The following is a 27,995-nucleotide window of genomic DNA, read 5'->3' on the forward strand; positions in this document are numbered from 1 at the left end:
CAGTGGTGGCCTAATTAATAGTATTAAGTGCACCAGCTAATATGGATTTGTGGAAAGCATGGCGGCTAAGATTTGCGGGGGCTGTAATTTCACAAGTGGTATGCTTGCGATCTTTCAAAGCGCAGCTGCTGGGCACTGTGAACTCGGGGGTTCATGCTAGGATGGAAAGCCTATCAAGACTCTAGATATCACGTAACATAGCAAATGAAGGGGTGGCAGACCACCACAAGCAGGTTGGCTAAAGCTGTCTGCCAGTAAGGGCGAGTGGCCTTTTTCGTGGTGACTTTTATGTCCAAGTTGGAGATCTTCGCGGACTCTACTTCCATGAGAATATTGTTAATCCAATGCTAAAGGCTTCTCCGGCAAGCCCATGGTACTTAAGTGTAGGCAGCAAAAAACACTACACCAAGACCTTCCAAGCTACCCGCCCGAGACAAGTTAGGCTTGACTCTACCACTGTGCTCAGGACCAGTTCCGCTCAAGTGGGAAGGTCGGTGTAGCCAATGGCCCAAGCCCAAATGGCTCGTACCTACGGCAAAGACTGCCTTTTACGAGAGATCGAATAAAAGTCATGCTGCTATAGTTAGCAGGTTTTCATCGATAACTAGATGGACTAAGTCTTGCAATAAGAATAGCTTACCACCCCTTAAATCCGTTCTAGTTGCAGGGTTAGTCTTGTTCAAGGACAAATGCCAAGTGGCTGACGGCGTTCTACGCATTTTAGGTTGAAAAGAACCATACGATGGACCTGATGCTTGGGCGGGAAGAGCCGATCGATAGGATGCGCTATCCCTTGCCCATCCTGTAGCATTGTGCAATAAGATAAAATCATTCTCAGGCTGAGCTTCCCAAGATTTACTGACCATATAAAGATGGCTAATCATATCTGTCATCGGTCTTTGAACTAATATAGGAAGTGGCGTCTTCTAATGGCAGCTCCTAGAAGGCAAACTGCAGCTAAATATAATTCACAAAGATAAACTACCAGTTTGCTCTTTCACTGCGAAACTTCCCCCCACTGCTTCCCTTAGCCAGAGCCTATAAACTCGAACTGTGAGAGATGGACTTTCTACCAGAGCCCTCAATGTCAAAGCTATCCAAGCATCGCTATAGCAAGCAGCTTGCAAGTATGGTGTGATGCAGGGCCCCTTGGCATTGACCAGAGATACTATATCGCCCGTAACGTGTAGAACGCAGTCTCCAGGGGTTATAGCAGGACATTAATAGCGCTAACAATGCTCTACTATGTTTTCAACCGTGGTATAAGCTTCTACATAATGGCAGTTGGAAGAAAAATCACTGGTAGAACATGGAATTGCCGAGCGTCAAAATAAACCTTCGTTAAGGGTCGGGCTAACAGCAAAAGCCGGGCTGTCCAGATCTACCGGCAAAAAGGGCTGCTTCATATGCCATTTAGTTTTGGTTCATGCTCTGCCGAGCCAGCCCCTAGAATTTGACTACATAAACTACCAACGATCTACCTTCCAATTTCTTTCCCGTCCTGCTATCCTATCTCATATCTGCGTTACTATAGCCGCCTTTCCAGCCTGTTCTCTCTCTTGCTTCCCATCCAAGTATCCCTTATTTTCTTTACCACATACTTCTCCAGTTTCCTCTCCCTTCCCAACCTTCAAAATGCGTTTCGTCGTAGCTAATTTGCTCTTTGCCACTGCCGCCATGGCCAGCCCCAGCAAGAGCCCTGAGAATCGCCACTTGTTGTGAAGTGTATTGATTTTCTATTGATTTATTAAAGGTTTAAGTTCTATCACTATGCACAACTAGGCCGGTGTATTTATGCACAGGTTTACCCAGTGTTAACCCGACTGAGGACAGATTCTCCACAACATTCCCCCAGAATCAACATCATTCGGATTCGCCAGGTATACTGATGTTCATCTGTGATCTGAACTTGTTGAACTTGACGTTGTTGAGTGGTTTTGTAAGTCCATCTGCCAGCATGTCTTCTGTTGCAACGTATTCAAGTTTCACTTTCCCCTGTTGAATCCAGTCCTTAACTGCATGATGCTGTATGTCAATGTGCTTGGTTTTGTCGCTGGCTCCTAGGTTGTTGGCGATCTTTAAGGCAGCTTGATTGTCTCCGTATATCAGAGTGTTGGCTCTTAGCTTAATGGTTTGCGCAGTTTTACTTCTTTTTCCGTCGAATTGTAGCCTTTCGAGACACCACTGTATCATTCTGTGTATCCAGATGCCTTCTTTAGCACAGGGAGTAAATCCGACATACTCAGCCTCGGTTGTTGAGGTTGCTACGCTTCGTTGTTTCTGAGCTTTCCATTTTATAGGGCCACCAGCTAGGGTAAACACCATACCTGATACCGACTTTCTGTCTTTGGAGTTCGCGTAGTCCGCGTCAGAGTATCCTATCAAGGATTCCTCCATTCCCCCAGAGCGCCGTAAGCTAAATCCAATGCCCAGTGAGGCAGTATCTCTAAGATATCTTGCAACTCGTTTGGCAGCATCTAAATGCCTTTCGGCTGGATTCGAGTTGTGTTGTGATAGCATTGCTGTAGCGAAAGCTATGTCCGGTCTTGTCATAACGCTTGGGTACATCAGTGTTCCAATCAGTGACTGATATGTTTTCTTGTCGACGCTCTTTTCTTCTTCGCGTATTGGTTCCAACGTTTCCCATGCTGCTATTGGGGTGCTGACCGGTTTTGCTCGTGGTGCAGTGATGTCGAGCTCTTCAGACATCTTCATGATGTATTGCTTTTGACTGAGCCACATCTTTCCTTTGTCTCTGTTTCGATTGACTTCCATGCCTAGGAAAGTTTTCAATTCCCCCATGTCCTTGATCTCAATCATTTTCGCAAGTCCCTCTATGAGTTGACTGATCTGGGGTTTGTCAGGGCCTGCCACGGCTATGTCATCAACGTATACAAGCACAATAATTCGTTTCTGTGGATTAATCATGATGCACTCGTCATCCGGGCATTTGACTAGTCCAAGTTTGTTTAGGCATGGTATTATTGTGTTGCGCCAGGCATGGGATGCTTGTCTCAGACCATATAGAGCCTTGTTCAGTTTCCAGATGGTGTCCGGCTTCTTGAGGTGTGGAGGTGGATTCACATACACCATTTCTTCCAGTTTGGCTTGAGCAAATGCATTCCTCGCGTCTACTTTGCGGCACTCCAGATTAAGACCACATACCATTGCAAAGAAAGCTCTGGTTGTTGTTTGTTTTGGGGTTGGTGCGTAAGTTTCATGGAAGTCAACACCTTGTTCCTGTCTGAAGCCTTGTGCCACAAGTCTAGCTTTGAACCTTTCTGGCTGTTCATCGGTGCTCGGTTTGATCTTGAAGATAAACTTGGTGTTTACTAGTTTTATGCCGTTTCTGAATGGCACTTCTGTCCAAGTTCCGAATTTTCGCAGAGTTCGTATTTCTGCGTCTATCGCTTCTCGCCATTCTGATGCATGTGTCGGGTGCATGATGGCTTCGGCATATGTTCCTGGTTCCCGTTTCAGCATTGTAGCCATCATTGCTCTGATTCTCTTTGCTTGTGGGTTTTCATCGTTCTTTTCATCCTGTTGAAAGATGTTGTACGGCCTTTTCAAGATTCCACGGATATATAGATCGTGTAATTGGCTGTCGATCCTTCTTTGGACCGTGTCGGGAGTGTCCTCAATTTCATTCGTTGAGTCTTGCTCCACATCCTTCTGTGTCTCTTCTGCTTCTGTGTCCTCGTCTTGCCCATCGATCATCATGTCTTGTCCCTCTGGGGTGACATATTCATCGTCATCCATGTTTGGGTTTTGTGGTTCCTGAATTGCCAGGTTGTCGTCCTGTGTCTCCAGCTCATTGACCTGGTGATCAACTTGGTTGTTTTCCCCCAGAGTGTTCATTCCTTGTCTTGGTGTTGACTGATCGTCTTCATGGTTTGCCTGTTCTTCTTGCACGAGTTCCTCGGGTGTCGAGACATCTTTGTTGGGTTGATCCGACTCCAGCAAGTCTCCACCGGATATATTTTCGAAAAATTGCAATGACTCTGTAACAAATGTTTTGTTCTTCATGATGTCCCAGCATGTGTACCTCCCAGTTACCTTCTCATCAATTGCCAGTAGGATTCCTTCCCGTCCACGAGTTTCCAGTTTGTTTCTCTGCCGTGTGTTTGGATTCTTGTTGTAGACGTTGTGGAATACTACTTTGCAGCCCCATCTGTGTATATGCATGTTGTTTGGAGCTATGTTGAAGAATAGTTCGAATGGCGATTTTGCGTCTCTGATGCTCGCTCTATTCGCTATGTATGCCGAGTGTGTGGCTGCGTAGGGCCAGAAACTGGTGGGCATTGATGAGTCCGCTAGTATCGTGCGAACTGAATCATTGATCGTTCTGATTGCCCTTTCAGCTATACCGTTTTGACTCGACGTTCCTGGGATAGTGAACTGCGCTTCAGAGCCGTGGCTTGCCTGCCATTGCAATGTCAGTTTCTTGAGTTCTGGGGCGTTATCAGTTCTGAACGCTTTGATTGTTTTGTTCATTTTTAACTCAATTCTCTTTTTCCAGCTGTTTAGAACCTCCGCTGTGTCCTTTCTTTGCTGTATGGGGAGTACCCATTTGTACTTTGACGCATCGTCGACTATGATGATGTAGTATTGCGTCTTGTCGATACCAATTGGGTGATTGCCTGATATGTCCATGTGTATCAGGTCGAGTGGTTCTTGGCTAGGCAGTGTGTGGGAGTGTCCATTCGTCTTGGTGATCTTCCCTTTTACACATGTTTGACAGTGAAAGTTTGTCGGCTTCGCAGCAATCTTCCAAGAATGCTTGTCTGCTGACTGTTGGTGTAGTTTTCTAAGTTTTTGTTCACCTACATGCCCAAACTTGACATGAGCTTCCTCATATGGTATTGTCTTCATACGCATATCCATTCCTCCCATGCATGGAATTGTATACAGTCCGTCCTTCTCAGTGAGGTCGGTTCTTTTGTAATTCTTTCTGATGAAGGCTCCATGTTCCAATGCTAGAACCTCGATTCTTTTTCGGCACAATTGTCTTACTGATAACAGATTTTGATTTAAACCGTCTACATGATACACATTTATAGTAACCTCTGATCCCCCACATCAATCTTGGCCAGGCCGTATGTGTTGGTTACTAAGCGGAGACCTCCCCAATGAACCGGTATGGGGTCTATTCTTTGGAAGCTGTAAAGTCTCGTTAGATCGCCTGTCAAATGATGTGTGGTACCACTGTCAACTATCCAGTAGTCGGGGGTCTTCTTACTTGAGGGGTCCATGTGACTCATGTTGGCGGAAATCTTCCTCTGCTCCCAGGTCTGCTTGTTCCTGCATTCCTCTTCTTTGTGTCCGATCTTTTGGCAGAAAAAGCATTTTGGCTTTCCAGCATTCCTCGTTTGTTTCGCTTTCGAGGAGTCAGTCTGATTGGATTCTCTCTGTCTGTTAGATGATATTAGGATCTCATCATCTATCTTCTCCATAACATCATTCCAGGTGCCATTTCCCTGCCGAATTTGTCTTTCAAAGATTTCGGCGATTTTAGGTGGCAGATGCATCATCCAGCATTTCACGATGGGCCTAGCCATGAAGTGTGTGATCAACTGGTCCCTGCCTAGGGGTGCATACTCTGTCGTTTCTGCCAACCTGTGCCTGATGCTATGCCATTTGCTGGTTGCTTGATCTCCATCTTGCCACTTCATATGCTCCGCGATTTCTTCCATCATGTTGCAATGTTTGCGGCTTGTGGAGATGGCGAATTGTGCCTTCAAGGTAGTCCAGCATTTGGAGACAGTTTCTATCCCCTCAGTTGCCAGCTGTGTTTCTTCGTCCATGCCGGCACGTAGGATTGTGAACGCTTGTTGCTCATCGATTGACCGTTCTGCTTCGGTTTTGACGAGGTCCATCGCGTCCTCAAATTCTTTTTCTCCAGTGTCCTTGAACAAATAGAGTACCTTAACGCCTTTCAAAGCACGAACCGCGTGCTTCACCCATTTGTCCCAGTTATTTGCATTTAGTTTCGGGAAATTGTGAAGTATCATTTCCCTGGCTAGGATTGATGGCTGGGCATCTTGTCTGCTTTCCTTCGTAGTTGTCACCTTGTTTGATTCAAGGGTCTCAAAGATCCCCTTGATCATTTTTGTGACATCCTCTTGGGTCAGGTATTGGTTCTGGGCGGGTGGGTTGCTCATTTTGTTGTGAGATTGTAGCGACGACTGGATTTTTTTTTTTTTTTGGTAGGAGAGGTTGAGAATTAGGGTAGATTATGTTGTATGTGTTGTTGATTAGGCTGAGATAGTAGGTTTTTTTTTTTTTTTTTTTTTGAATAGAAAACCTCTTCAGTCCTAGTCCTGATGGTGGTAACGTTGACACGTCTTTCAATTCCGTCTTCAAGATTTATCGGTTCGGTTCTCGACTTGTTTCTCGTTCACGGTTGTCGTCTCAATTGTCTGTTTTCGAAGGTGATTTTTAGTGTGCTAGAAACACCGGGCTCATAACCTGTTGTGAAGTGTATTGATTTTCTATTGATTTATTAAAGGTTTAAGTTCTATCACTATGCACAACTAGGCCGGTGTATTTATGCACAGGTTTACCCAGTGTTAACCCGACTGAGGACAGATTCTCCACAACACCACTCATGGGTTGCTAAGCGTGAAACACACGTTATCTGGGTCGGCAATACAATTAACCCTGAAAAAACATACGCAAAAGCTGGCGATACAATTGAGTTTCGCTTCAAGTCGGGGACACACTCTGTTGTTGAGTCCAACTTTGGTAGCCCTTGCCACCCAAATGGCGGCTTTTCGTCTGGCGATATATCAAATTCAGACAACAAAGGCACTAATGGTTACACTCTCGACATCGAGGACGATAGCACACTGTGGTTCTATAACGGTGCTGGTGACCGTTGCCACGAAATGGGGGATGTCGGTGTTATCAACCCTCCGCAAGACGAAGATCAGACCTTGTTTGAGTACTACAAGGCTGCCAAGGGCCAGTCCTCCACGGTAAACGCTGAACAAAACGGAGGCTACCTAACAACCTTCTAGGTGCTCTTGTGCCCCAGAATCCCTGATTATCATTTAGAATGGTAAAACGGAATTAGCTCTTCCGATCTGTGTCAAGAATACATTCGATTCCCCTTGGGTGGTACGGGTACGCGGTCTCGGGCTATCTTGAATGCACGCTTTGTGTATATGCATGTGATACTGCATTCTTTTACTCTTCTCCATACATACATAGCATAGTGTTGATAACCATGAATGATTATTTCGAAAGTTAAAGATGTTTAAGAGCAAGATCCGAATAACAAACGTTTGAGGTCTAGTTACAGGCTACTGTGTACTAAAAAAGGGTTCCCTTCGCCATGGTGATGTTAGGCAAGGAGTGAATGACCAAGGTTATAGGGGCTATTAATTGTTATGCCAGCTACAGCTGGAATCATGACACCAGGGCCTTTTACTTGTGTCCAGTACAGTTCTATCTGCCTGTTGAAAGGCCAATTTCTACTGGCCATATCTCTTGCATTTTTTAGGTACATAGTGGCAGTTGCCAAGACAAACCGATACCTAGGGATCGTGATTTGGTGGGGGCGCAAGGAAGTAGAGTCGTAGCTTTGCACTTCTAATTTAATTGGCTAAATGAAGCTTATTTATTATGCTTGAGCTACTAGGGCGGTGAGATCCCACATCTCGCAGTGCGAATAATATATCATCACAGTATACACATTAGTTAACCTTGCTATTGAATACTTTGAAATGTGTAGAACAGATCCTAAATGTTGAATCAGTTGGTTTATTAAAAGGTTTAAGTCTATGCTACGACCTGGAACTATTCCTTTTGCATTGTGGTGTCAATCCTGTCACGTGTTCAGCCACAATAGGTTCGGATAAGTGGGGCACGTATGGGACGCCACTTAACATATATACAGCGCCACGCAACAAAATGTAGAATATATCTTTTTGTTTGAACCGGTTGGTTTCTGTAATGCTCAAAAGTACAAACTCTCTCAAGACTTTATTCCTTTGATGTTTGAAATCGTGAGGGTGTCAACCCTTTCATGGGTGTCCCGCCACAAGAAGTAAGGATCTTGTTTTAAAGAGGCGGGACATGTGTGTGGGACGCGCCACGCAACATGAAAGAAAGAAACATGCTGCACAACAAGTGCTAAGAGGAATGTTGTGGTCAGCAGCCAAGTATACTTATACAGCGACATCTACGCACCCAACATTGCATGATTCTTCACATCATCTTCAAAGCGATGTTCCCTTTTTCTTCGTCGGCGTAGGATTTATACAACGGGCTGTTTGTGCTGTGGATCCTTCGCATAAGTCTTTGCTCATCCTATTCAAGGCTCTGTTCAATCCTATGTGCTTATCTCCGCTCACTTATGTGTGGCTTTTTAGGTAACGCCTACATGCGCCCCCTACTAGGTTTTGGCGACACCTACATCTGCTCCCCCCTTTCCTATCTTCGCTCCCCTCCCCCCTGTGGGCCCCAATAGGCGCAGGCAGTTACTACGTGGGCATCTCTAACATAGTGTATATGGATTTAACGGTGCGCTATCACACACCACCAACTTGGTTTGAGTATATTCAAGAGAATTTCTATTTGCACCTAAAACTTCAATGCACTACACACTGTCACGGTACGCTAGCGTCTTCTGCATGACCGTTACAGTACGCTAGTGTTCCTGCATGATGTAACAGCACGCTAGCGTCCTTTGCATAACCACCGTCCGTCATAGCATGATACTGTCGTCCGCATGACCACCGTTTCTGCATGACCACTGTTCCCACGCTACTTTAGCGTTCCCTGCATGACTGCTGTCCTGCTCGATGCTGGAGCCTCGCTCACCGCTACCAGCCTCACACCCCACTGTAGATCTTGTCAACTACAACCTGTGTAGATATATAGACTAGATAGAACCTCCCTCTGTTACCTGAATGTTGCTCCCCAAGCAACGTCCTCGTCTCCTACCCTGAATATACTGAACTTCCTGTCCCTGTCTTCTGTCCTGGTATCTGTTACCATCCTGAACATCCTGTCCTGCCTGTCCTCGTCCCTGTCTACCTGTCCTGCCTGTCCCGTCTTTGAGCTATTAGGTTAGTCTCATAGAACCTTCCTGCCTGCCCGTGACACACACCAAGTAATTAAATGTACAACATAGGTGATCTGACAACAATCCAGTCAATCAAATAGTTTTATATCTTTATAAAATGTGAATATTGGCCAGCACATCAAGAGTGGGCAGATTGTTTTGTCAACAATATCAGAAACTACAGCCAATGAAGTATCTCTCCAACAGAGTCAGCACATCATGAGCTAAAAAGCTATTTGATCAGAGGTACTGGCGACTTGAAGGGGGTTTTTGATATTATTCAAGAGCTTTTACAAAAAAAGAAAAAGGCTTTTGATGCAGAAGTTGCTAAGCAAAAGAAGTGCATTACATGAAGTCATACAGCAAAGAAACCATTGCAAAGGTCAAGGTCGATTTGTATTGGTGGCTGCATGATGAAATCACTGAGGATGATGATATCTTCTTAATTCAGCAGCCAGAAGCTACTCAATGTGAGCGTGGGTGCCCTTGAAAGACTGTAACCTTCAGTGAAGATGATATAAGTGTCTTTCCATTGTCCCAGTTTGTCTACAAACGCAAACAATCATCTCGTCACCATCCCCTGTTATACAGCCGATTCCAGGCCAAGGCTCTGGCCATACAACTGCCTCAATACAGCACCAACTCAACCAATGGTGGTATGGCGATAGCCTTGCAGCGATGGACCATCAGGATATGGAGGTAATTCAAGGCAAAGAAAAGACAGAAAGATGGCGAATGACACTGGCGATATCACTAAAGAAGACACCACAGGAGGCAGATGGAGGGAAGGAGGTCACATACAACACTTAGCACAAGAGGCTCAGAATAGGCTTTCTTGAATTAGGGAGAAAGGAGATGTTGTAAAGTGCAGCAAGTATGACTATTTGATTGACTGGATTGTTAGATTAGCTATATTGTTGGTTCAATTAGTTGGTGTATAACCCATTGAACTTTTAGGTGCAAATAGGAATTCTCTAAAATGTATTCAAAACAAATTGGTGATGTAGGACAGTGCACTGCTAGATTCACTGCGTTAGGTGCATTTTAAGGTTTACGTAAGTGTACAGCAGTGTGCGCCTAGTGGGAGGCAGGTCCAACAGCGACAGGTATATGCACCCCCCCCTTCAGATTACCTAGTCAAGATTTTGCTGTGACCACTTAGAAGACCACAGACACAGCAGATGGAGGCAAGCAATGCAGTGAAAATTATGTATTTAATAGCTCTGAATATCTAAGAGGCCATGTCTTTGAAGTCATTGTATGGCCAACCTGATGAGACCTGCTACATTTTGAAGCTTTCCTTTTCTTAGGCTCAACATTCTCAAATCCAGATGGCCCACTCTTCGTACTTGTAACTGGCTGAGTATCTGTTTCGAAAGTTGCTGAAGTTGATTTTGTTTTAGGTGCCAATGGGGATGAAAGTATTGAAGGGAAAGATTCTGGTTTGTCTCTTGAAGTAGTTGAAGAGTGTGGGCACATGGTAGACCAAGAGAAGATGTGAAAGAACGGGTGCAAGCTTTCAGAGGCTTTCCAAGAAGCTGCCGCTGCTCTTGGACTTTGTGTAAAGCCTGATGTGAAAGCCAGCTACAGACAGCTTCAAATAGTGCCACAGGATATCTAGAAGCACACGTACTTTCTGTGAGGCTTGCATTTGGTGAAGCTCTTTCATCTGAGCTAAGAAAAGAACTGTTAAACGGTTTTCTGAATTAACCCGAACCTAGCACCTAAAGCCTTCTTTGTTAAATTGGTCGATAAGGCCTTGTATCCTACTCTACCCTTGGTGCATCTCGTCTCACGGCTGCAATTTGGGTTGCAATACCTTTTGCTGTTACAAGTGTATCTGAAGTATTATAGGCGTCGCCGTAGTGTGCACCTATGGGGGCCCCAGGAGACAGAAACACCAAGGACTACACCGATGCATCCATGAATTATTTCCATGCCATCAAAGACCCCCAGCAATGGATGAAGATTTCACCATATCCCACTTTGAGATAGACTGGCGTCAAGTACCTAAGCAAATCCTCTTAGTAGATCTGCCGTCATCCCAGGAATGTTCATATCGCCCTCTTTTTACAGCCGCACTCTCATTAGAGTCCACAAAGGTAGTCTGAGAGGGATTAAGGATCCGGGCCCGATGGAAATCAATCAACATAGTGCAATCAGACATGACGTCATGTGTCACATTCTCTTCACGGATATCGCCATGCACAACCCCAAGCGCTAGCAGCTGTGCTTCAATATTATCGACACCATCATCCATCTCGCTAGCCGATTCGCCTGCGTAAAACATTAATAGCATTTGGCGGATGGGAAGGAACTCGACATTTAGTGTCTGCTGCATTGAGACATGGCCAAGACACACTGGAACGAAGACACCATGAATACTGTACACCTGTAGCTCATGGTGAATGAACGGCAAGCCAAGGTCCATCATCCCTTTGCCAACAAACGTATAGCCATAAGGATGGGCAGTCAGTTTAACAAGTGTGCCAAAGAGGCCAGACTTGTGGCGCTGAACTTCGCAATCAGAGTCGAGGTTAGTATCGAGCTGCGTCTGGATAATATCCACCAGCTGGGCAAGTGTGAGCGGGTGTTTGCCATCTGAGGAGGCACAATATTGCCTGTGAAGGTGGCTATTTGGGCATGATGCGTCGAGAAAGCTCCCGTTGACTACACCCAACAAGCACTTTTGAGAGCAATACTCAGACTGGGGAGGACGACGCGGCCCAGGGTTCATGTAAGTGTGTTTGTTTGACATTTGTCGTTTGGAAGGATCTTGGTGGGATTGGCTTGACGAACCTCCACTAGGGGGAGGGAGTAGTGGATATTTGTTTCTCAAAGAAGAATTACTACCCCCCTTACCACCCCCATTTCCATTGCCTTTGTTAGGTCCAGGAGATTGGTCCGATGGCGGACTTTTGGGATTCGGGTATCTGGGGAGGTCTTTTTGGACACTTGCAATTTGCTGGGGCGAAAGATTTGGTTGATTGAGGGCGAGCTGTATCATAGTCATGATAATAGCATAGGGTGTGTTTTTGATGCCATCCTCAAGTGCAGCTGCAATCTCATGGTCTTGTGCCAGCGGTGCTGTGATAGGGCGAAGTGGTATTCCTTTGACATCTTTCTGGTGGACGCATAGATGGAAGTAAAGCTCTGATGGCTCTTTATAGTCAATGTGAAGTAGAACGGTGCATTCCCCTGTTGAAATGTAGCCATAGAAGAGGCCAAGGGTAACCATATAATGATATGCCTGTACCAGGGCCTTGGCAACTTATTGCCAAACCTGTTTGGGGCTTCTGTATCTTCTTTATCTCGCCAACGCTTTCAAGATCCATCGATCCGGGAAATATAGAGCCATCTGACTTGGCGATTTGCTCAAGCGCATTCTCAAGTAAAGTTGGCGTGTGTATATGAGCAGGCTTGTGCTCAATTACAAGGAGGTTCCTATTCTTGTGAGGCTTTTCCATAATTCCAATGCCCGATTTGGCGATTGCACTTTGCTGGGGCGTGGTTCGCTGGCGTCAGGAGGCGATGTAGCAGGCTGCTTTAGGTTTGGCCTTGGGCCAACTATGGCATTTAGAGCACTACGACCACGTGAAGCAGATGCAGACATTATCTTAAGGCCTTGGCAGTTTGCTTCTTGGCGCTGACATTCTTCAATATGATTAATCAGACGCTTGATATAGTGTGTATTGGTGCAAAACTCGATTTTTTCGATTTCCTTCGGCTCAATTTCAAGCCAAGAATTGGCAATCTTAGGTGGTAGGTTGCTCAATGACTGCTGAACAGAAGTTTGAACAATCTCCTTCACTACCATGTGTCCACCCAGCTACTATTTTCTGATCGTCACAGAGTGCCGAAATGCATGGTAGTAAAAGCTCATTTCCAAAGGCGTTGGTAAGATTGGCGAATTTTTGCTCGTGAAGGGCAGGGAAATAACGACAGGGCAACACCTTTCTGGGGCAGTTCCGTCTAGCTACAGATGTTGAGCTGGAGCCTGTAGCGCGTTCGTTATTGGGTTGAAGAACGGTGATGGTTTGGAAGCAATGTGCGTAGAGGTTATATAAGTATACATGGAGGGAAGGGCCTCGGCCGAGTCAGCACGAGTCTTTTCTTCTTGGGTCTGGAGTCTTTCGGCAGCAATCAGCTTGTGTTTTTCGGCAGATTGAGCTTTTTCCTCTTCGGCGCGGAGTCTTTCGGCATCAGTGCGAGCCGTTTAAGCAGCAATGAGCTTGTCTTTTTCAGCAGATTGAGCCTTTTCAGCATCCTTTTCGCTATTGACAGTGACTTGTTGATGTTAGATTACATCCAACCTATTCATACAGCACCACATATTACATACCTTGCCATAGCTGCAAGAACAGCCTTTACCGCTTCTATATCCGAGAATCTAGGTTGTCCATTTTGCAGTGTAAATAATTTCTGTATAAAGCAGTAGAAGAGTTGGAGTGTTGAAAAACATGAAATGTTCTGCCATGTGGAGGTCGTGTTTATCATACATCTGGAAATGGCTGGTGGACATCTATTATATGGGTCCCATTTTTCTAAATAACTTCTTGTTGCCCGGGCCCCAATAGGCGCACACGGCTGGCGACGCCTACATCCGCCTCCCCCCATTCCTATTTTCGCTCCCCCCCTATTTTTTTTTTGGATTACACAACCAATTTTAGCTTATGTGAGCAGTGTTTTGAAGGTAGATTAGATACAACAAATGGAGCAAGGAGATACACAACTCTAAATTCAACAAAAACACCAAATACACCAAATACACCAGATACATCAGTTAGAGATGGAGTCAGACGCTGTATCAAACGCTTTCAATGCTGTAAATGCAAACAACGCAGCAGATGATGTAGCAGACAACTTGGAGGCGCTACAAATCAGACAATTTCCTGACGATATCCTCCCCCCTGAAGGGATTTACGAGTCCAGTTACTTCAAGAGACAAACCAGAATCTTTCCCTTCAATACTTTCATCCCCATTGGCATCTAAAATGAAACCAACTTCAGCAACAGCCTATTTTAGAGCCATGGAGATGCCTGGCTTTCAGAGCACCCACTCAGCCAGTTACAAGTACGAGGCATGAGCTGTCTGGATTTGAGACTGTTGAGCCTAGGAGAAGGAAAGCATCAAAATGTAGCAAGTGTCATCAAGTTGGCCATATAATGACTTCAAATGGATGCCCCCTTAGGTATTCAGAGCTTCAAAATACATAATTTCCACTACATTATTTACCTCTATCTAGTATGTATGTAACGTAAGTTACAAGTGAGCGCCTAATCCAAGTGAGTGCCTAATTTTTTTACCACCTACATTGTAGATTCTTTTATAAAAACACAATAAAGCATCTTATCAATTAAAACTAAGTGTTATTCTCTTCTCTAGATATCTCAGAAGCAATGTGACATGTTCTTGAGTTATGACTGGCTTTACTATAAATTCCACACTGCCTTTCCCTCACCAGCCCTGACCTTCCCTGACCACCACTTCTGGATGATTCTGTCATCACCTGCACATCAACATCTTTCTGATCAATTTCATCTCTTCCCTCACCTGCAGTGAGCTTTCCTCCATTCTGTAGCCAGGTCCTTTTTGCTCTACACTGCTTACTAACAGTCACATTTGCCTGTTGATGAATCTGGTTCTCAGATTTCAATAAGGCATTGTCATGCATTATTGCCTTTGTTCCCTTTGAAAGTTACTTAAATGCCCTAAGAATTGATGAAGGAGCTTCTTTGATGCCACCTCACTCATCTTTCGAGGTATTCAAATTGTGCAGCTACAGACTCCAACACTGGCTATGGAGGAGGCCGGCCTCCTGGACCCTTGGGTCTCAAAGACCCCAAAGACAGTGCTTGAGGCCAGCTAAAAATCTGAATACCTCAAAAGACAAGTGAGGCATGATTGAAGTAACTCTCCCTCATGAATTCATGAGACACTTAGGTCATTTTCAAAGGGAATAATGGAAATAATTCATTGGAATGCCTTATTGAAGTCTGAGAACCAGATGCTTTGACAGGCAAACATGACTGTTAGTAAGCAGTGTAGAGCAAAAAGGACCTGGTTATCAGATGGAGGAAAGGTCACTGCAGGTGAGGGAAGAGATGAAATTGATCAGAAAGATGTTAATGTGCAGGTGATGGCTGAACTATCAAGAAGTGGTGGTTAGGGAAGGTCAGAGCTGGCAAGGAAAAGGCAGTGTGGAAGATTAAGTAGGCTGGTCATAACTCAAGAACATGTTAGATTGGTGTCAAGACATCTAAGGAAGAGAATAAAAATCAATTTTACTCAATAAGATGCTTTATTGTGTTTTTATGAAAGAATTGTGAATGTAGGTGGGAAAGAAATTAGGCACTCACTTGGATTAGGCGCTCACTTGTAACTTACGTTATGTATTTTTTAATGTACCTCTATCTGGTGTATTTACGACATCTGCATTGCTAGGAAGGGCCCAAAACACTGCTCACATAAGCTAAAATTGGTTATGTAATCCAAAAAAAACAGGGGGGGCGAAAATAGGAATGGGGGGAGGCGGATGTAGGCGTCGCCAGCCGTGTGCGCCTATTGGGGCCCTTGTTGCCCGGCGGTTGTTGATAATCTACCCCCTTCTCGGTAGAATACCGGGTAAGCCCACCACATAAAGGCAGTTACTACGTGGGCATCACATTTTGCTATACGGGCATCTGGCTTATATGGACATCACATTTTTTGAGCTCTGATTGGATGGAAATATTTCTGTTAGTGCATTCCATGCTCTGGGACTCTGCCAGTGTGCCGTACCTTTCATAGTGGCCAATCCTATAGCTGTTCCTTGCACAAAGGAATTTAGAAAGGAAGGGATATTCATTGTGTTGAAGACTTCACACTGAAATATGATTTCTTAAGCCTATGTTAATATGATGCCAGCCAGCCCTTGCTCAGGGAAACAAGCTCATGATCGACAGTTGCCTATACCAGTAACTTCATGTGTAACTAAGCGATTAAAGTATTGCACTACTTCAGCTGGTTCGAGAGAGTGAACTGATTAGATGATGGCATAATTAGACTAGAGTAAGGTGGAAGATGACCACATAGAGACTGAGGTCGTCTGGGAGCTGGGGGATAATCCTCTTGGAACAGGAAGAAGGGGTGTATCTGACGTTTAGAGGATAGATAAAGATACTGAAGAATAACAAGCCTTGCATCTAATGGATAGAGAGGGAGATTTCTTTGTATTTAGAGAATGAGAATCAAGTGGGTACATTTGAGCACAATGACAGCTAAAATAAACATTACAGAGACAAAGGCTGTGAATTGACCCTTCCAGAAGAAGAAATTCACAGCAGCTGTAGTGTTACTTGTAAAAAATCCTCGAGATCTGGCTGGCTGTTAGTGAACAAGCTTCACCGCCTTTGTGGGGCTTGTACCTGTAGGTTAAAGCCAATCAGAGTGCGTAAAATTTGATGCCCACATAAGCCTAAGTACCAAAATGTGATGCCCACGTAGTAATTGCCATCCAAAAACAAGGGGGGAGCGCATGTAGGGGTCGCCTTAATACATTTACATGGGCCACCCGATCAACGAACTACTCTATCGAGATACCTTATAATGTGACAAGATGGCATCCTATTATTAACCATAGGCCACTACACTTTGCATACCGCCCCCCTCTTTCAGCAGTGGCATGCCCTCTGCAAAGCCTAATGTATCAATATGCAAGTAAGCAAATGTGTGTCAACAGCGCTTGCTAACAACCATGTCGTTTTGGCCCAACAATATTACTCTCGTGGCATAGACCCAAAATCTTGGGTAGCACAGACGAACTAAAACGATCAACGTGAGTTCTTCTATCTCACACAAACTAACCGTCTGCACTTGCGGCTAGGCCAAACGAAGCAAGGCTGCGTCTGTGAAAGGGATCGATCTATCAAATCGTGGGCGAAGGCACATGGCAGAGTGGCGATTAGCCTGGGATCGGAATTAGCAGACAGAAAGGATCGGTCACTAACAGCTGGCCTAAGGAGGAGTACGGTCTTCTCGATAGATGGGACAACATTAAAATCCGGGGCTTTACAAAGCCGCAGCCGCCATGGCACAACCTGCATGCTCCTTGTTCCGGTGTCAAGGTGTAAGTAATATCTCTTTTTTAGAACCATCCACATGGAGGAGCATGGCGATGAGATCATGAAAACAAGTGCATTATCCGTGTAATAGATGTAAGTGGTTCTGTATTTAATAATAATCTCCAAACTCTAATCTACCGTATGCAGGGTAGCGGCCAGCCAATCACGGTGCTAGTTTACATGTCAGCATTATTAGCCTTCCACCAGTTGTATCGGACATAAGCACAACGGCAATTAAGATTTACATAGACACTAATAAAATGTAGATGAAAGAAGGGTATAAAGTGAAAAATCACGCTGCATATTTTCTCTTACTCCCGAACCGGGTGCCAAGCTTGCCCGAGCCACTACACGGCCCTGTCCTTCTTTCTTTAGGGCTCTATTATGGACATAAACATCACACATGCTTCAAGAGCCAACCTTATGTGACATTCCCAACAAGTCCGGACTTGGCTCCTTGCAGAAGTGATGCAAAAAATACATTAGCTCGCCTGACAAAAGAGTAGCCTAGAAAACTTGTTTGTATTGACAGGAGACAGCCGCTTTGCTCAAATACTCTTGCTTTCTCCTCCTCATTGCTATTGCTCTTGTCACCCTCGTTACTTCATCTGCTTGCCAAGGTTCTTTTTCTCCCCAGACCAAGCCTGGTTCCCTTTGTTCAACTCGCATTGATTTCCCTCACTTTTTTTCCTCCCATCTGCCAACATGCGTTTCGCCATGGCTGTTCTGCTCGCTGCTACTGGCATCAAGGCCAGAAGCTTCAGCACAATTTCCGATAACTTACCCCCGTCCATCGAGGAGAGTTCCGTAAGTTCTGATCGCACACCCTGGCCCATGCCTGATGAGGGCACCAGAACTCCCGATGACTCACCCTCGCCTGTTGTTGAGGAGAGCATCACCACCCATACTATTTGGGTTGAAGACACAATCAACCCAGATGAAACTTACGCTGCAGTCGGTGACAAAGTTGAGTTCCACTTTCTGCCAGGTCTATACTCTATTGTCCAGTCCGATTTTGACAGCCCCTGTGAGTGGAAATTTGATGGCATTGCTTCGGGCCCTGTCGTAACTTACGACGAATGGGATACAAAGAAAGTATTTGTCATTGACATCAAGAATGAGGAACCTATATGGTTCTATAACGGCGCGTCTGGCCGCTGTCACAGGCATGGCATTGTTGGTGTTATCAACCCTCCGGATAACAAACTTCTTCAAGAAAGCCATGCCTCTTCAGATGATGAAACCCCAAACATGACCATCTTCGAGTACTTCAAGAGGGCCAAGGAAGAACATTTTACCGAAATCCGTATGAAGCGTAGCGGGGGCTACTTCCGACAGACCTAGATGTTCTCCGACCAAGAGCAATCAAGCTACTCTCCCCCACAAGGAGGAAGGTATCAAGCACCCCGGCCCCTCAATGCACACACCCAAGGTTATTCATGTTTCGAAATCCAGGGCAGTGCTCTTTTTGTTTTTCTTCGGCTATAATGGTTGAAGTTTCACGATGCGATGATTATGATATTCGAAAGTTCGAACAAAAACATGTTGTACGACGCCACACCAAAACCATACCGTCCGTCAGGTCAAGTTACCTACCTACCCGCATCTGCCAGCTTCGAGACATAGACTGGTGCTTTGTCTTAATAGTCTAAGGGGGTCACCTGTCGCGTAATCGGATATTATTTACTCGGGAAAATTTACAGCCAGAGCGTGGTGCTCATGTATTCTAGTTTTTTTGCGTGGCAGATTTGCCAACTGTCTTAATATTGATTGAGTAGCAACGGTGGAAATATTGAATACAGAGAAGTTATCAGAAAGAGTATGAAAAAGAGCGTAAGAAGGTGAATAAGAACGGGGCGGTAAGAGAGCAAGTTAATAGAGCAAAGCAAATTGAGGCCTAGCCCAGTCGGCAAACTTGATGGTGACATGCTACCAGGCTTTATGTGATCACGATAGCACAGCCCTAGGTGCTAGTGTCAACCTCCTCCTCGATGCTTGTTGTCGAACCCGAGTTAGTAAAAGGGTAACGCAGCCAAAAGGGACCAAAAACTTACTCGCCACAGAATTGCTGAGTGCACATAACATCTGGTGGCACACACATGCTGCATGACGCATTGCAGCAGCTCATATTCCCAGGGCACCACACAGTGCCGCATTGGGAGCCGCCGACCGCTACACATTTGGCTTCATCGCCGTAAACATGGCACTCGAAGCCTGAGCGACACTTGACTTCCTTGCAGGGGCCGGTAACGGTGTTGTTTATGGGGGGGACAACCCGAGTGAAAGGGAAGTCGTTGACACGGGATGGCTCAGACCAGGTGGATGTGGGAGCAGGAGTGGTGGCCGGAATAGAAGGGGGTGCAACCGTGGCGTCTGGCGGCAGTGTGGTGACGGAGATAGGCAGAATGGAGATCTCAGGGGTGACTATAGTGGAGAAGGTGGATGGGAGTAGTGAAGACGGGATAGGGTCGACCAGAGCCGAGCCGCTGGGAAGGGACGGGGCCGCTGAGACGGTGGCAGCAAGACCGGCGAGAGAAATGAAGAAACGCATAATGACTTAGAGTAAATGTATCGAGTGTATATAGAATGCTGCGTCAGTATTAAGAGACGAGATAATAAGGCGAGAAGATGGTGAAGAGATAGAGAGCTAACATGACTAGAAAGCATCTGAAGAAATGGCAGAGGCAGGACTATAAAAGGACCACAACAAAGACAACAATCTGAAGAAGAAAAAAAGAAGTAAAATAAAAAAAAGGGATTAAAAAATAAAAACAGTAAATAAAGCGAATTTACGTGTAGCCCTTTGGAGCATGTGACTCTCTCCCACTCGGAGACAAATGAAGGGGCGAATTATCAACAGCAGGAGCGGCAGTAGAAATGGCAATCGAAGTGGGCCTGGAACACCGGGCGATCGAGACCCGGGACAGCACTACCAGGCTAAAGTCGGTCACAAGCCATAGACAAAGTGATGGGCAGATTCATGGAGCCATAGTCACGGTAAGTAGAGCGTCACAAAGTGTAAAATCTCCAAAATCAGAAGAGAACAGAGGAGCACAAGAGGCACGAGAAACACGAGGTGATAAACAAAAGGGCTTTTTCCAGCACCCCTCGTTTTTTGGTCCTCGCTCTGTGTGTACTGCCAATATAAGCCGCGAACGAGGAAGACAAGACGAGAAACAAAAGGGCACAAGTACAAGCCGCTACAAAACCAGAGCTAATCATTCTCAAAGCTCCCCTCGTTTTGTGGCACGCCGTAGAGAGGCCAGGCGGACGTGCGGGTGTTTTGTTTGCGATGGTGGGATAGTGCGAGCTGAGCTAGGCGAGAGCAAGCTAGGCGAAGATAGTGACAGAGAAACGAAGACGAGAGGGGGCCAATGGCCCGATCTCCAAACAACTCTACATTCCCACCTATGGGCAACAAGAACCACAGATACACTAACGACATATTGGATGAAGAGACCAGCCCAGCTTCCAATAAGTTAGGCTTGGCTTTTGGGGTGATACCACCGTCATCAGCAGTTGAGTTGCAGCTGCAGCTGCAGCCGCACTGCAATGCGCTGCACCTAGACTGGACGGACGGACTTGTTTGTGAGACACACAAGATCATATAAGACACATGCTGTAATGTTTTCCTTAATTACCCGGCCCCGTCACTCAATGTTGTGTACTTTTGCAAGCATGTGTCGAGTGGGATGTGACTGTCAGATTATTGTCTATGTGTGTCTCGGCCCTTGCTATGTTTGGTGAACACGAAGTGACATTCGGCTGTGGGGGAGGAAGGGGAGGAGGAGGGAGGAGGTTCTTTTGACTACGCTAGCTGACATCTGGCAGAACATAGTCGTGATAGGACCGCAAGAGCGGGGCAATAGCGGGGGGCGAAAGCGGATGAAAGCACAGCTGTGAGCAAAATAGTCGCCGTCGTACCAGCCAGCTTGGCATGGAGGCTGTGTGCTATGTTGTCTCTGTATATTGCCCACCATTTTCTTTCTCCTTCTCTGTCGTTCTCTTTCTCTCCAGCTTGCCTGCTAGTCTGCCTCTTCTGCCTGTCTGTCTCTCTTTCTGCCAAGCCAGCCGGCCAGCCATGCAGTCGGTCACATTTCCATTCCAGTGCTACTGTTGTTTCGCCCGTTTTGAGTGTTCTTTCCATTCCCTGGCTGGCTCTATTGTCATGGTTATGGCATTCCAGAACGAAAATCATGTGACAGCTACCACAGGTGGCCGCAGCTGGCAGCTGCACCGAAAAAAAGCGGCACCTCCACAGGTGTTGTCAGCCGGCATCACCAGCCGTCTGTTTGCCAGCCTATGTTTAGCGACTTTGGTGTCTCTAACAGGCTTCTTACAAGAGGCATTTCCCGCTTGTTAGGAATCCTTCAAGCAAGTTGTTTTGTTTGGCAGCCTAAAGGAACAAACGCAGTGGGGAAGAGGGGCAAGGCTGTCGGCAATATAGCATCCATTGCCAAAGGACACCGAACAAGACCAACAGCAAGAGGAGCGGAACAGAGGGAAAGAAAGATAACGATAGAGCAAGACAAACAGACAAAAGAGAACTTTCTTCTCTGATTGGCTTTTTTTTGTCCTAGTCTTGTCCCCACCACTCTCTTAACCCCAACCCTTGTGTTTCTGCTAACCATTGTATCGTCTGTCTGGAGCTTTGGCCACTGGCTTTTCTCTCCTCCTGCTCGTATTTGCCTAGATTTACGTCAATAGCAAAGTCCTTATCGTTCGTGCTTCTGTTGCTGCTTGTCTCTTTTTTTCTTTACCTGGTGCTCGTTTTATTTACGCCTCTCTTTTGTTGTCTTCTCATCTGCTTCATTGCCTTGTCTCGTGCCCCAGATAGTAGAAAGGCCCAAAGAACAAGGTACATCCAAACACCCCAACAGGTACATCCTCCCACATGCCTGCCCACCGCCTTCTCACAGCTCTGTAGCTTTGATCTTGTACCTCTCCCTGTACCTTTTTCTTCTTTTTTATTCTTTTAGCTCTGCCGCCTGGTGTTTTATGTTTTGTGCCTTTCTGTCCTCATCATCTTCATCTTTCAGCCTTGCGTCTGCGCCTGTGCCTGTGCCTGCGTCGGTCTTTTTGTTTTCTCTTTATATTTTATTTCTTCATTTTATTTTCCTTCTAACTTAACTCAGCCTCGTCGCAACAAAGATCGCTAGTTATTGGTTCTCCTCTCCCCTTCTCTCCAACTCCTCCCTCGGCCCCTCCTGCTCGGCCCCTCTCCGGCCCTCCCCCACAGTCTTCGCGACCGGCCAATTCTTGCTTCTGCGTTCTCTCGACAATGGCTTCAGCTCCCTCAAATCACGTGCAGATGCACCTGCCTATGGGCGCTTCACAGCCACCAGGAACCTTTTCGCCTGGCACCAAGATCCAGGTTGGCAGTCACCGCGTCATTATTCAAAAATACCTCTCTGAGGGCGGCTTTGCCCATGTTTATCTGGTCAAGCTGCCTATGCCCGTCGATGGCACTGATATGGCTGTGCTTAAGCGTGTTGCCGTTCCCGATAAGGATACGTTGCGTGGAATGCGCACTGAGGTCGAGACTATGAAGCGCCTCAAGGGTCACAAGCCCATTGTCACTTATATTGACTCCCATGCCTCCGAGATGAAGGGCGGCGGCTATGAGGTGTTTCTGCTCATGGAATTTTGCAATGGAGGTGGTCTCATTGACTTTATGAACACCCGCTTACAACACCGCCTTACCGAGCCCGAGATCCTCAAGATTTTTAGTGATGTGGCCGAGGGCGTGGCCTGCATGCACTACCTGAAGCCGGCCCTGCTCCACCGAGATCTCAAGGTTGAAAATGTACTCATTACGAATCGTTCCGACGGCTCCAAGCGCTTCAAAGTCTGTGATTTCGGCTCTGTTGCCCCGCCCCGGCCGGCCCCGACAACTGTGGCCGAGTGCCGGCAGATCGATGACGACATTCAACGACACACGACGCTCCAGTACCGCAGTCCCGAAATGGTCGATGTTTACCGCATGCAGCCCATCGACGAAAAGTCCGATATTTGGGCGCTGGGCGTGCTTCTGTATAAGCTGTGTTACTATACGACTCCGTTTGAGGACCAGGGGCAGCTTGCCATTCTCAATGCAAGCCTGCGTTTCCCCAGCTACCCGCAGTTTTCTGACCGACTGCGCAACTTGATTGGTAAGAGCAGGAAGAAGGGCGGGCAAAGGAGAGGCTTTAATCGTTCATCTGCCACCTTACCCTCCCCCCTCTCCTCCTACTCCCCGTCTCCACGCTCATCGCTAACCCTAACGGATAACCCCAATAGCCGCTATGCTCCGCGAAGCCCCCTCGAGCCGACCCAACATCTACCAAGTTCTCAAGGAAGCCTGTCGTATGCAAGGCCGTGAAGTTCCTATTCACGATATCTACTCCGCTTCGTCACTTCCCGACAAACACTCACAGATAAAGGCTTCTGTTCCGACTCCAGACCACAAGCCTGCTGTAGGTGTCTCCATCACTCACCAGGCCCCCGTGCAACAGGCGCTCCCCGAAATTGTTCCTATGCGACGAGGCCGCCCAACTTCCAGCGCTCCAGTTGCTGCTACTATGACCCCGGCAGGTGTCTCGCACACTGCTAAGCGTCCTAGTCCCTCGCCAATGCGCGTCATTAGCGGCGACCCCTTCGCAGCTCTCGACTCAACCAAGACTTCCACCGCAACTACGGCCGCTGCGGCCCCTCCCTCTTCCGCCTCGGCCCCTCCAAAGCTTGTTGCCAAGCCGCCCACTGTATTATCGCCGCCTGCAAATATGGAGTCTGCTGATGAGCTGTCCGCGCGATTTCCAACTCTCGACCAATTTTCATTACTGCATGACCAGGGAAACAAGTTTGATTTCGATTCTAACTCTCCCCGAAATTTGGACCAGCGAGTTACAGAGAAGCTTGTTGACGAGGCCTTTGCCTATCCTCTAGCAAAATCTATTTCTTCAGCGCCCGTTGAGCCGCCACGACCAAGGCCCGAAGTACCTTCTACTCCAGCTAGTGTGAAACCACCGGCATCTGCTGGCGGTGAAATGAGCAAGGCCCACGCCATAATTGCGAGAAATCCTGAACTCGAGGCCATTTCTTCGCATGCTTCCTCAGCATACTCATCTTCTTCCCAGGGCATGAACACCATGGTTTCGGTGGGAACTATGACGACTGGCGACCTATCTACTTCTAGACCAATTATCCACAGATATGCAACTACCACAGACAATCTCTTGGCTCCCGTCAAGACTGCGCCCCGACAATCCACAGAAGATCTTCATACTATCAGCGTCGCCAAATCAAGTGGGATGCGATCATCCAGTCACAATCGCATGCCCTCTTCCTCAAGGCCGTCTCTTGAAGTGTCTCGACCACAGCTGCCGACCGCCTCCACCGACCTACTCGATGTTTCTCCTCCTTCTAGGTCTACTAGTGCACGCCCTAGACCGGTGAGTACACATCTGGAATCAAACATGGAGTTTTTGCGCGAAAAGGAGAGAGAAAGAGCCTCGATGGATCGTGGTAGTCGCCGGTCGCTTGATAGAAGCTCACGTAGATCTCTGGATAAATCCCGGCCGTCGCAGGATCTTGGCGGAGAAGACTTGGAGTATCTGCGTAATGCCATGGAAACTGAGCCTAAGAAGTCAAAGTCCAGCAAACGCAGCAGCCTCTCGCTGTCGGGCACCAAGAACATTCTTGCTGGCAAGTTTGGGGATGCATTCAAGCGGTTTGAGAGCCATCACCATAGCTCGCCTTTTAAAAAGCAGGCTGCCCCGCGGTCGCCGTCACCCAAAAAGGACCTCCGTGATTCGGTCCTGACGCCGATAGCCGGGTCCGAGGCTACAGACGGCCGTTCTGATGATGGCCAAAACTCTGAAGATGAGCAAGACATGACGCCCGAGATGCGCCGCGAATTTGAGCGCCTGCAACTGGCCGAGGAAGAGCGCCGTGTTGAAGCCGCACAGGCAGAGTACCGCCGCCGGCTTACTGAGCGGAAAAGCGGCAGTCCTATGTCGCCATCTCCTGACACTGGTCTTCCCAAAAGTATTGGTGGCGTTTCGCGGGCTGTCAGCATTCAGAACCGGGTGCAGAGCCTTCTTGGAGAGGAACAGCGCAACGCTCCTGTCCAGCGCACGGCCCAGGGGTACGGCAGATACACCGAATCTGCTGAACCGGCACCTTCTCCGCAACAGTATCGTGGACCAACTGATCGGCCCCTCCTGAGATCTTGCGCAAGCCTGTGCGCACCATGACCTCAGAGACACAACTTCGTGTTAAAAACGATCCTGCGACCGGTGGAGGGGGCAGCGCGGCACGGCCCCCGCTGCCACCCAAGCCCGTAGCACCCCGTAAACCGGGCCACCTCAATGGGATGCCGACAGGTCGCTCAGCGTCTCCAACCAAGGGACTGGCTCCGGCCCAGCCTATTATGGCGGCTAATTCGTCGGCGACAACGACCGCGAAGCCAGAAAGCCCCGGTGCAGGCACCGATCCAAATTATCTGAGTGACTTTTCCAAACGGTTTCCTAGCCTGAGCGCGATTGAGATGGTCGATATGGATCTGGATAAGAAATAGAGAGTGTGCTGGCGACGACTGCGGTAGACTGGTGATTTTGATATGGGGTGGTTATTCTATGGTATAAGACTGACGATGCTATGTTTTGCTCTTTGTTTTCCCTCCTTTTTTTGTTCACCTATCCGTTTGGAACGCCCCACATTGCATTTGTACATTTGCCCTGGTTGCATTGGCTTACCTGGCCCGCTACTGGGATGTTTGCTTGCTGCATGTTTGTCTGTAGTTCATGGTATGGGGTGGCGGGCTGGCTGCTAGAAGGGTTGTGTATATAGCTGGACCAAGGCTTCAATCGCGGAGGAGTGGTTGTCTAATACGAAGCTTCACCAATGCCAAATGGGGGAAACAGTACACGCAGTATATTATTTGGGCGTGGACGTCCTTTGTATAAAAGCCTAACTTGATCAATAAGTAGCTCCTTGCAGCCGTCTTTTTTTCTTTTTCGAAGCATCGCAGTTGAAAGTGGGGCACATATGTTTGTTATCGATAAGGAACTAGCGCAAAAAAAACATCGTATCCAGCCCGACCGTTTTATGCCCTTTATCTGCTGTCCTACGAGTTAGGTCTGAGTTTGCTTCCTCCTTTCCCGCTGCTCCTCTATTATATTGTCCAGTTTAAGCGGTTGTTTGCTGCTCCCCATATACGCACGAAATGGCGAAAAGAAAGAGATCCGAGACTATTACTGCTGCCGCTGCTACCAAGGCTTCTCCCTCTTCCTCCTCTTCCAAACCCGACACATCTAAACCTAAGTCAGCCTCGACATCTACTCCATGCCCGACTCCGTCACCCTTCACGATTCAAATCGTTGCCGGCTCCTACGATCGCGTACTGCATGGCCTCACAGCTCGCATCAAGCCGACGCCAACGTCGACATCGACAGCCTTTGCTGATACCTTTCTCTTCAACGCACACAACTCGGCCATCCGGTCCGTTGCGCTATCGCCGCCCTCGCTTCCGATAGCCGGCCAGGGCCAAAAGATCTTCCTGGCCTCGGGCAGCACTGACGAGCGCATCAACATCTACAACCTGAGTGCCCACGAACCCAAGACCCAGCCAACGGACGCTTCTACCGATGAGAAGCTGCTTGCTTCGCTGGCGCCGCGGCCGATCAGCGAAAACAAAAAAAACCGCGAGGTTGGCGCTCTGATGCACCACAGTAGTAGTGTCAATGCCCTTGCCTTCCCTACACGCGGCAAGCTGCTCAGCGCTGGCGAAGACTCTGTAATTGGCGTTACGCGAGTCCGGGATTGGCAGCTCCTGTCGACTATTAAAGTGCCGATTCCCAAGGCGCATGGCCGGCCAACAGGCGATACGGCCGTGTTTGGCGGCCAGCCGGCAGGTGTCAACGACTTTGCCGTGCACCCGTCGCTTAAGGTGATGATTTCGGTTAGCCGCGGCGAGAAGGCCATGCGGCTATGGAATCTGGTGACGGGTAAAAAGGCTGGAGTGCTCAACTTTGGCCGTGATGTACTAGTGCAGGCTGGCGAGGGCAAGCATTCGTCTGGCGAAGGCCGCCATGTCCGCTGGGGCTCGACGACGGCTGATGGCGACGAGTTTGCGGTTGCCTTTGAGCGTGATGTCGTTGTCTTTGGCATGGACAGTACTCCTAAGTGCATTGTGCTCGGCTCTGTCCGCACCAAGGTTCACCAAATTGCCTACGTTCGGCTGGACGAGACCCAACCTGCTGACGAGGCCGGCGATTGCTTGCTTGCTGTATCAACCGAGGACGGCCGTGTGCTGTTCTACTCAACACGCGAGAGCGACCTCACCAAGACCGACTCTGCCGATTCGGACTCGGAGTCGGACGACGAAGAAAGCAGTCTACCGACGGCTAAACTTGTCGCGCAAATCGGCGGCCGCTCTGCCGGTGTCTCGTCACGCATTAAAGACTTCAAAGTCTTGCGCTGCCCCGACTCCTCCTTTGCTGTGGTTGCGGGTAGTAGTGACGGCCGTATCCGCGTGTGGCGCGTGCCCGCGTCGGAACTGCAGATGCCTCCTATGGTAGCGGCCGAGGAAGGAAAGACCGGCGGAGCTAAGCGCGCCAAGAAAGACAAGAAGACCAACAAATCGGCGGCGGCGAAGGAGATGGCCAAACCCCCTACGGCTCCTCTGGTAGGCGAGCTGGTAGGTACGTATGAGACGCAGAACCGCATCACTTGCTTGGAGGCGTTTGTTATGATACCCCGCCCTGATGGCCTGGAGGATTCCGAAGACGAGGAGGAGGAGAGCGAGTCGGAGGATGAGGATGAGGATGGGGATGAGTAAAAT

The 27,995-nt window shown here is 47.7% G+C and overlaps 7 protein-coding genes across 7 annotated transcripts; 4 read left to right on the forward strand and 3 right to left on the reverse strand.

The window, feature by feature from the left end:
• Window positions 1-1,863: 1,863 nt before the first annotated feature.
• On the reverse strand, window positions 1,864-6,161 carry HOO65_050365 (Retrovirus-related Pol polyprotein from transposon TNT 1-94; the record flags this gene model as incomplete). Its single annotated transcript, XM_071003096.1, has 2 exons — window positions 1,864-4,990; window positions 5,065-6,161. The coding sequence occupies 2 exons, from the start codon at window positions 6,159-6,161 to the stop codon at window positions 1,864-1,866; spliced, it is 4,224 nt and encodes a 1,407-aa protein (XP_070858424.1).
• Window positions 6,162-6,323: 162 nt separating this feature from the next.
• On the forward strand, window positions 6,324-7,019 carry HOO65_050366 (Extracellular serine-rich protein; the record flags this gene model as incomplete). Its single annotated transcript, XM_071003519.1, has 2 exons — window positions 6,324-6,417; window positions 6,538-7,019. The coding sequence occupies 2 exons, from the start codon at window positions 6,324-6,326 to the stop codon at window positions 7,017-7,019; spliced, it is 576 nt and encodes a 191-aa protein (XP_070858425.1).
• A 4,053-nt stretch (window positions 7,020-11,072) lies between these two features.
• Window positions 11,073-12,537, reverse strand: HOO65_050367 (uncharacterized protein; the record flags this gene model as incomplete). Its single annotated transcript, XM_071003362.1, has 3 exons — window positions 11,073-11,671; window positions 11,933-12,268; window positions 12,354-12,537. 3 exons carry the CDS (start codon window positions 12,535-12,537, stop codon window positions 11,073-11,075), a joined length of 1,119 nt encoding a protein of 372 aa, XP_070858426.1.
• Window positions 12,538-17,878: 5,341 nt separating this feature from the next.
• HOO65_050368 (Extracellular serine-rich protein) lies at window positions 17,879-18,517 on the forward strand (the record flags this gene model as incomplete). The annotated part of the gene is made up of 1 exon (XM_071000865.1): window positions 17,879-18,517. One exon carries the CDS (start codon window positions 17,879-17,881, stop codon window positions 18,515-18,517), a length of 639 nt encoding a protein of 212 aa, XP_070858427.1.
• Window positions 18,518-19,223: 706 nt separating this feature from the next.
• HOO65_050369 (uncharacterized protein) lies at window positions 19,224-19,724 on the reverse strand (the record flags this gene model as incomplete). Its single annotated transcript, XM_071000866.1, has 1 exon — window positions 19,224-19,724. The coding sequence occupies one exon, from the start codon at window positions 19,722-19,724 to the stop codon at window positions 19,224-19,226; it is 501 nt and encodes a 166-aa protein (XP_070858428.1).
• Window positions 19,725-22,454: 2,730 nt separating this feature from the next.
• HOO65_050370 (Serine/threonine-protein kinase ppk30) lies at window positions 22,455-25,730 on the forward strand (the record flags this gene model as incomplete). Its single annotated transcript, XM_071003150.1, has 3 exons — window positions 22,455-23,325; window positions 23,453-25,351; window positions 25,414-25,730. The coding sequence occupies 3 exons, from the start codon at window positions 22,455-22,457 to the stop codon at window positions 25,728-25,730; spliced, it is 3,087 nt and encodes a 1,028-aa protein (XP_070858429.1).
• Window positions 25,731-26,378: 648 nt separating this feature from the next.
• Window positions 26,379-27,992, forward strand: HOO65_050371 (Protein MAK11; the record flags this gene model as incomplete). The annotated part of the gene is made up of 1 exon (XM_071000867.1): window positions 26,379-27,992. The coding sequence occupies one exon, from the start codon at window positions 26,379-26,381 to the stop codon at window positions 27,990-27,992; it is 1,614 nt and encodes a 537-aa protein (XP_070858430.1).
• Between the last annotated feature and the right edge of the window lie 3 nt (window positions 27,993-27,995).

The sequence above is a fragment of the Ceratocystis lukuohia genome (genome assembly GCF_044167205.1).
Source record: "Ceratocystis lukuohia strain C4212 chromosome Unknown Supercontig5_pilon, whole genome shotgun sequence".
Lineage (NCBI taxonomy): Eukaryota > Fungi > Ascomycota > Sordariomycetes > Microascales > Ceratocystidaceae > Ceratocystis > Ceratocystis lukuohia.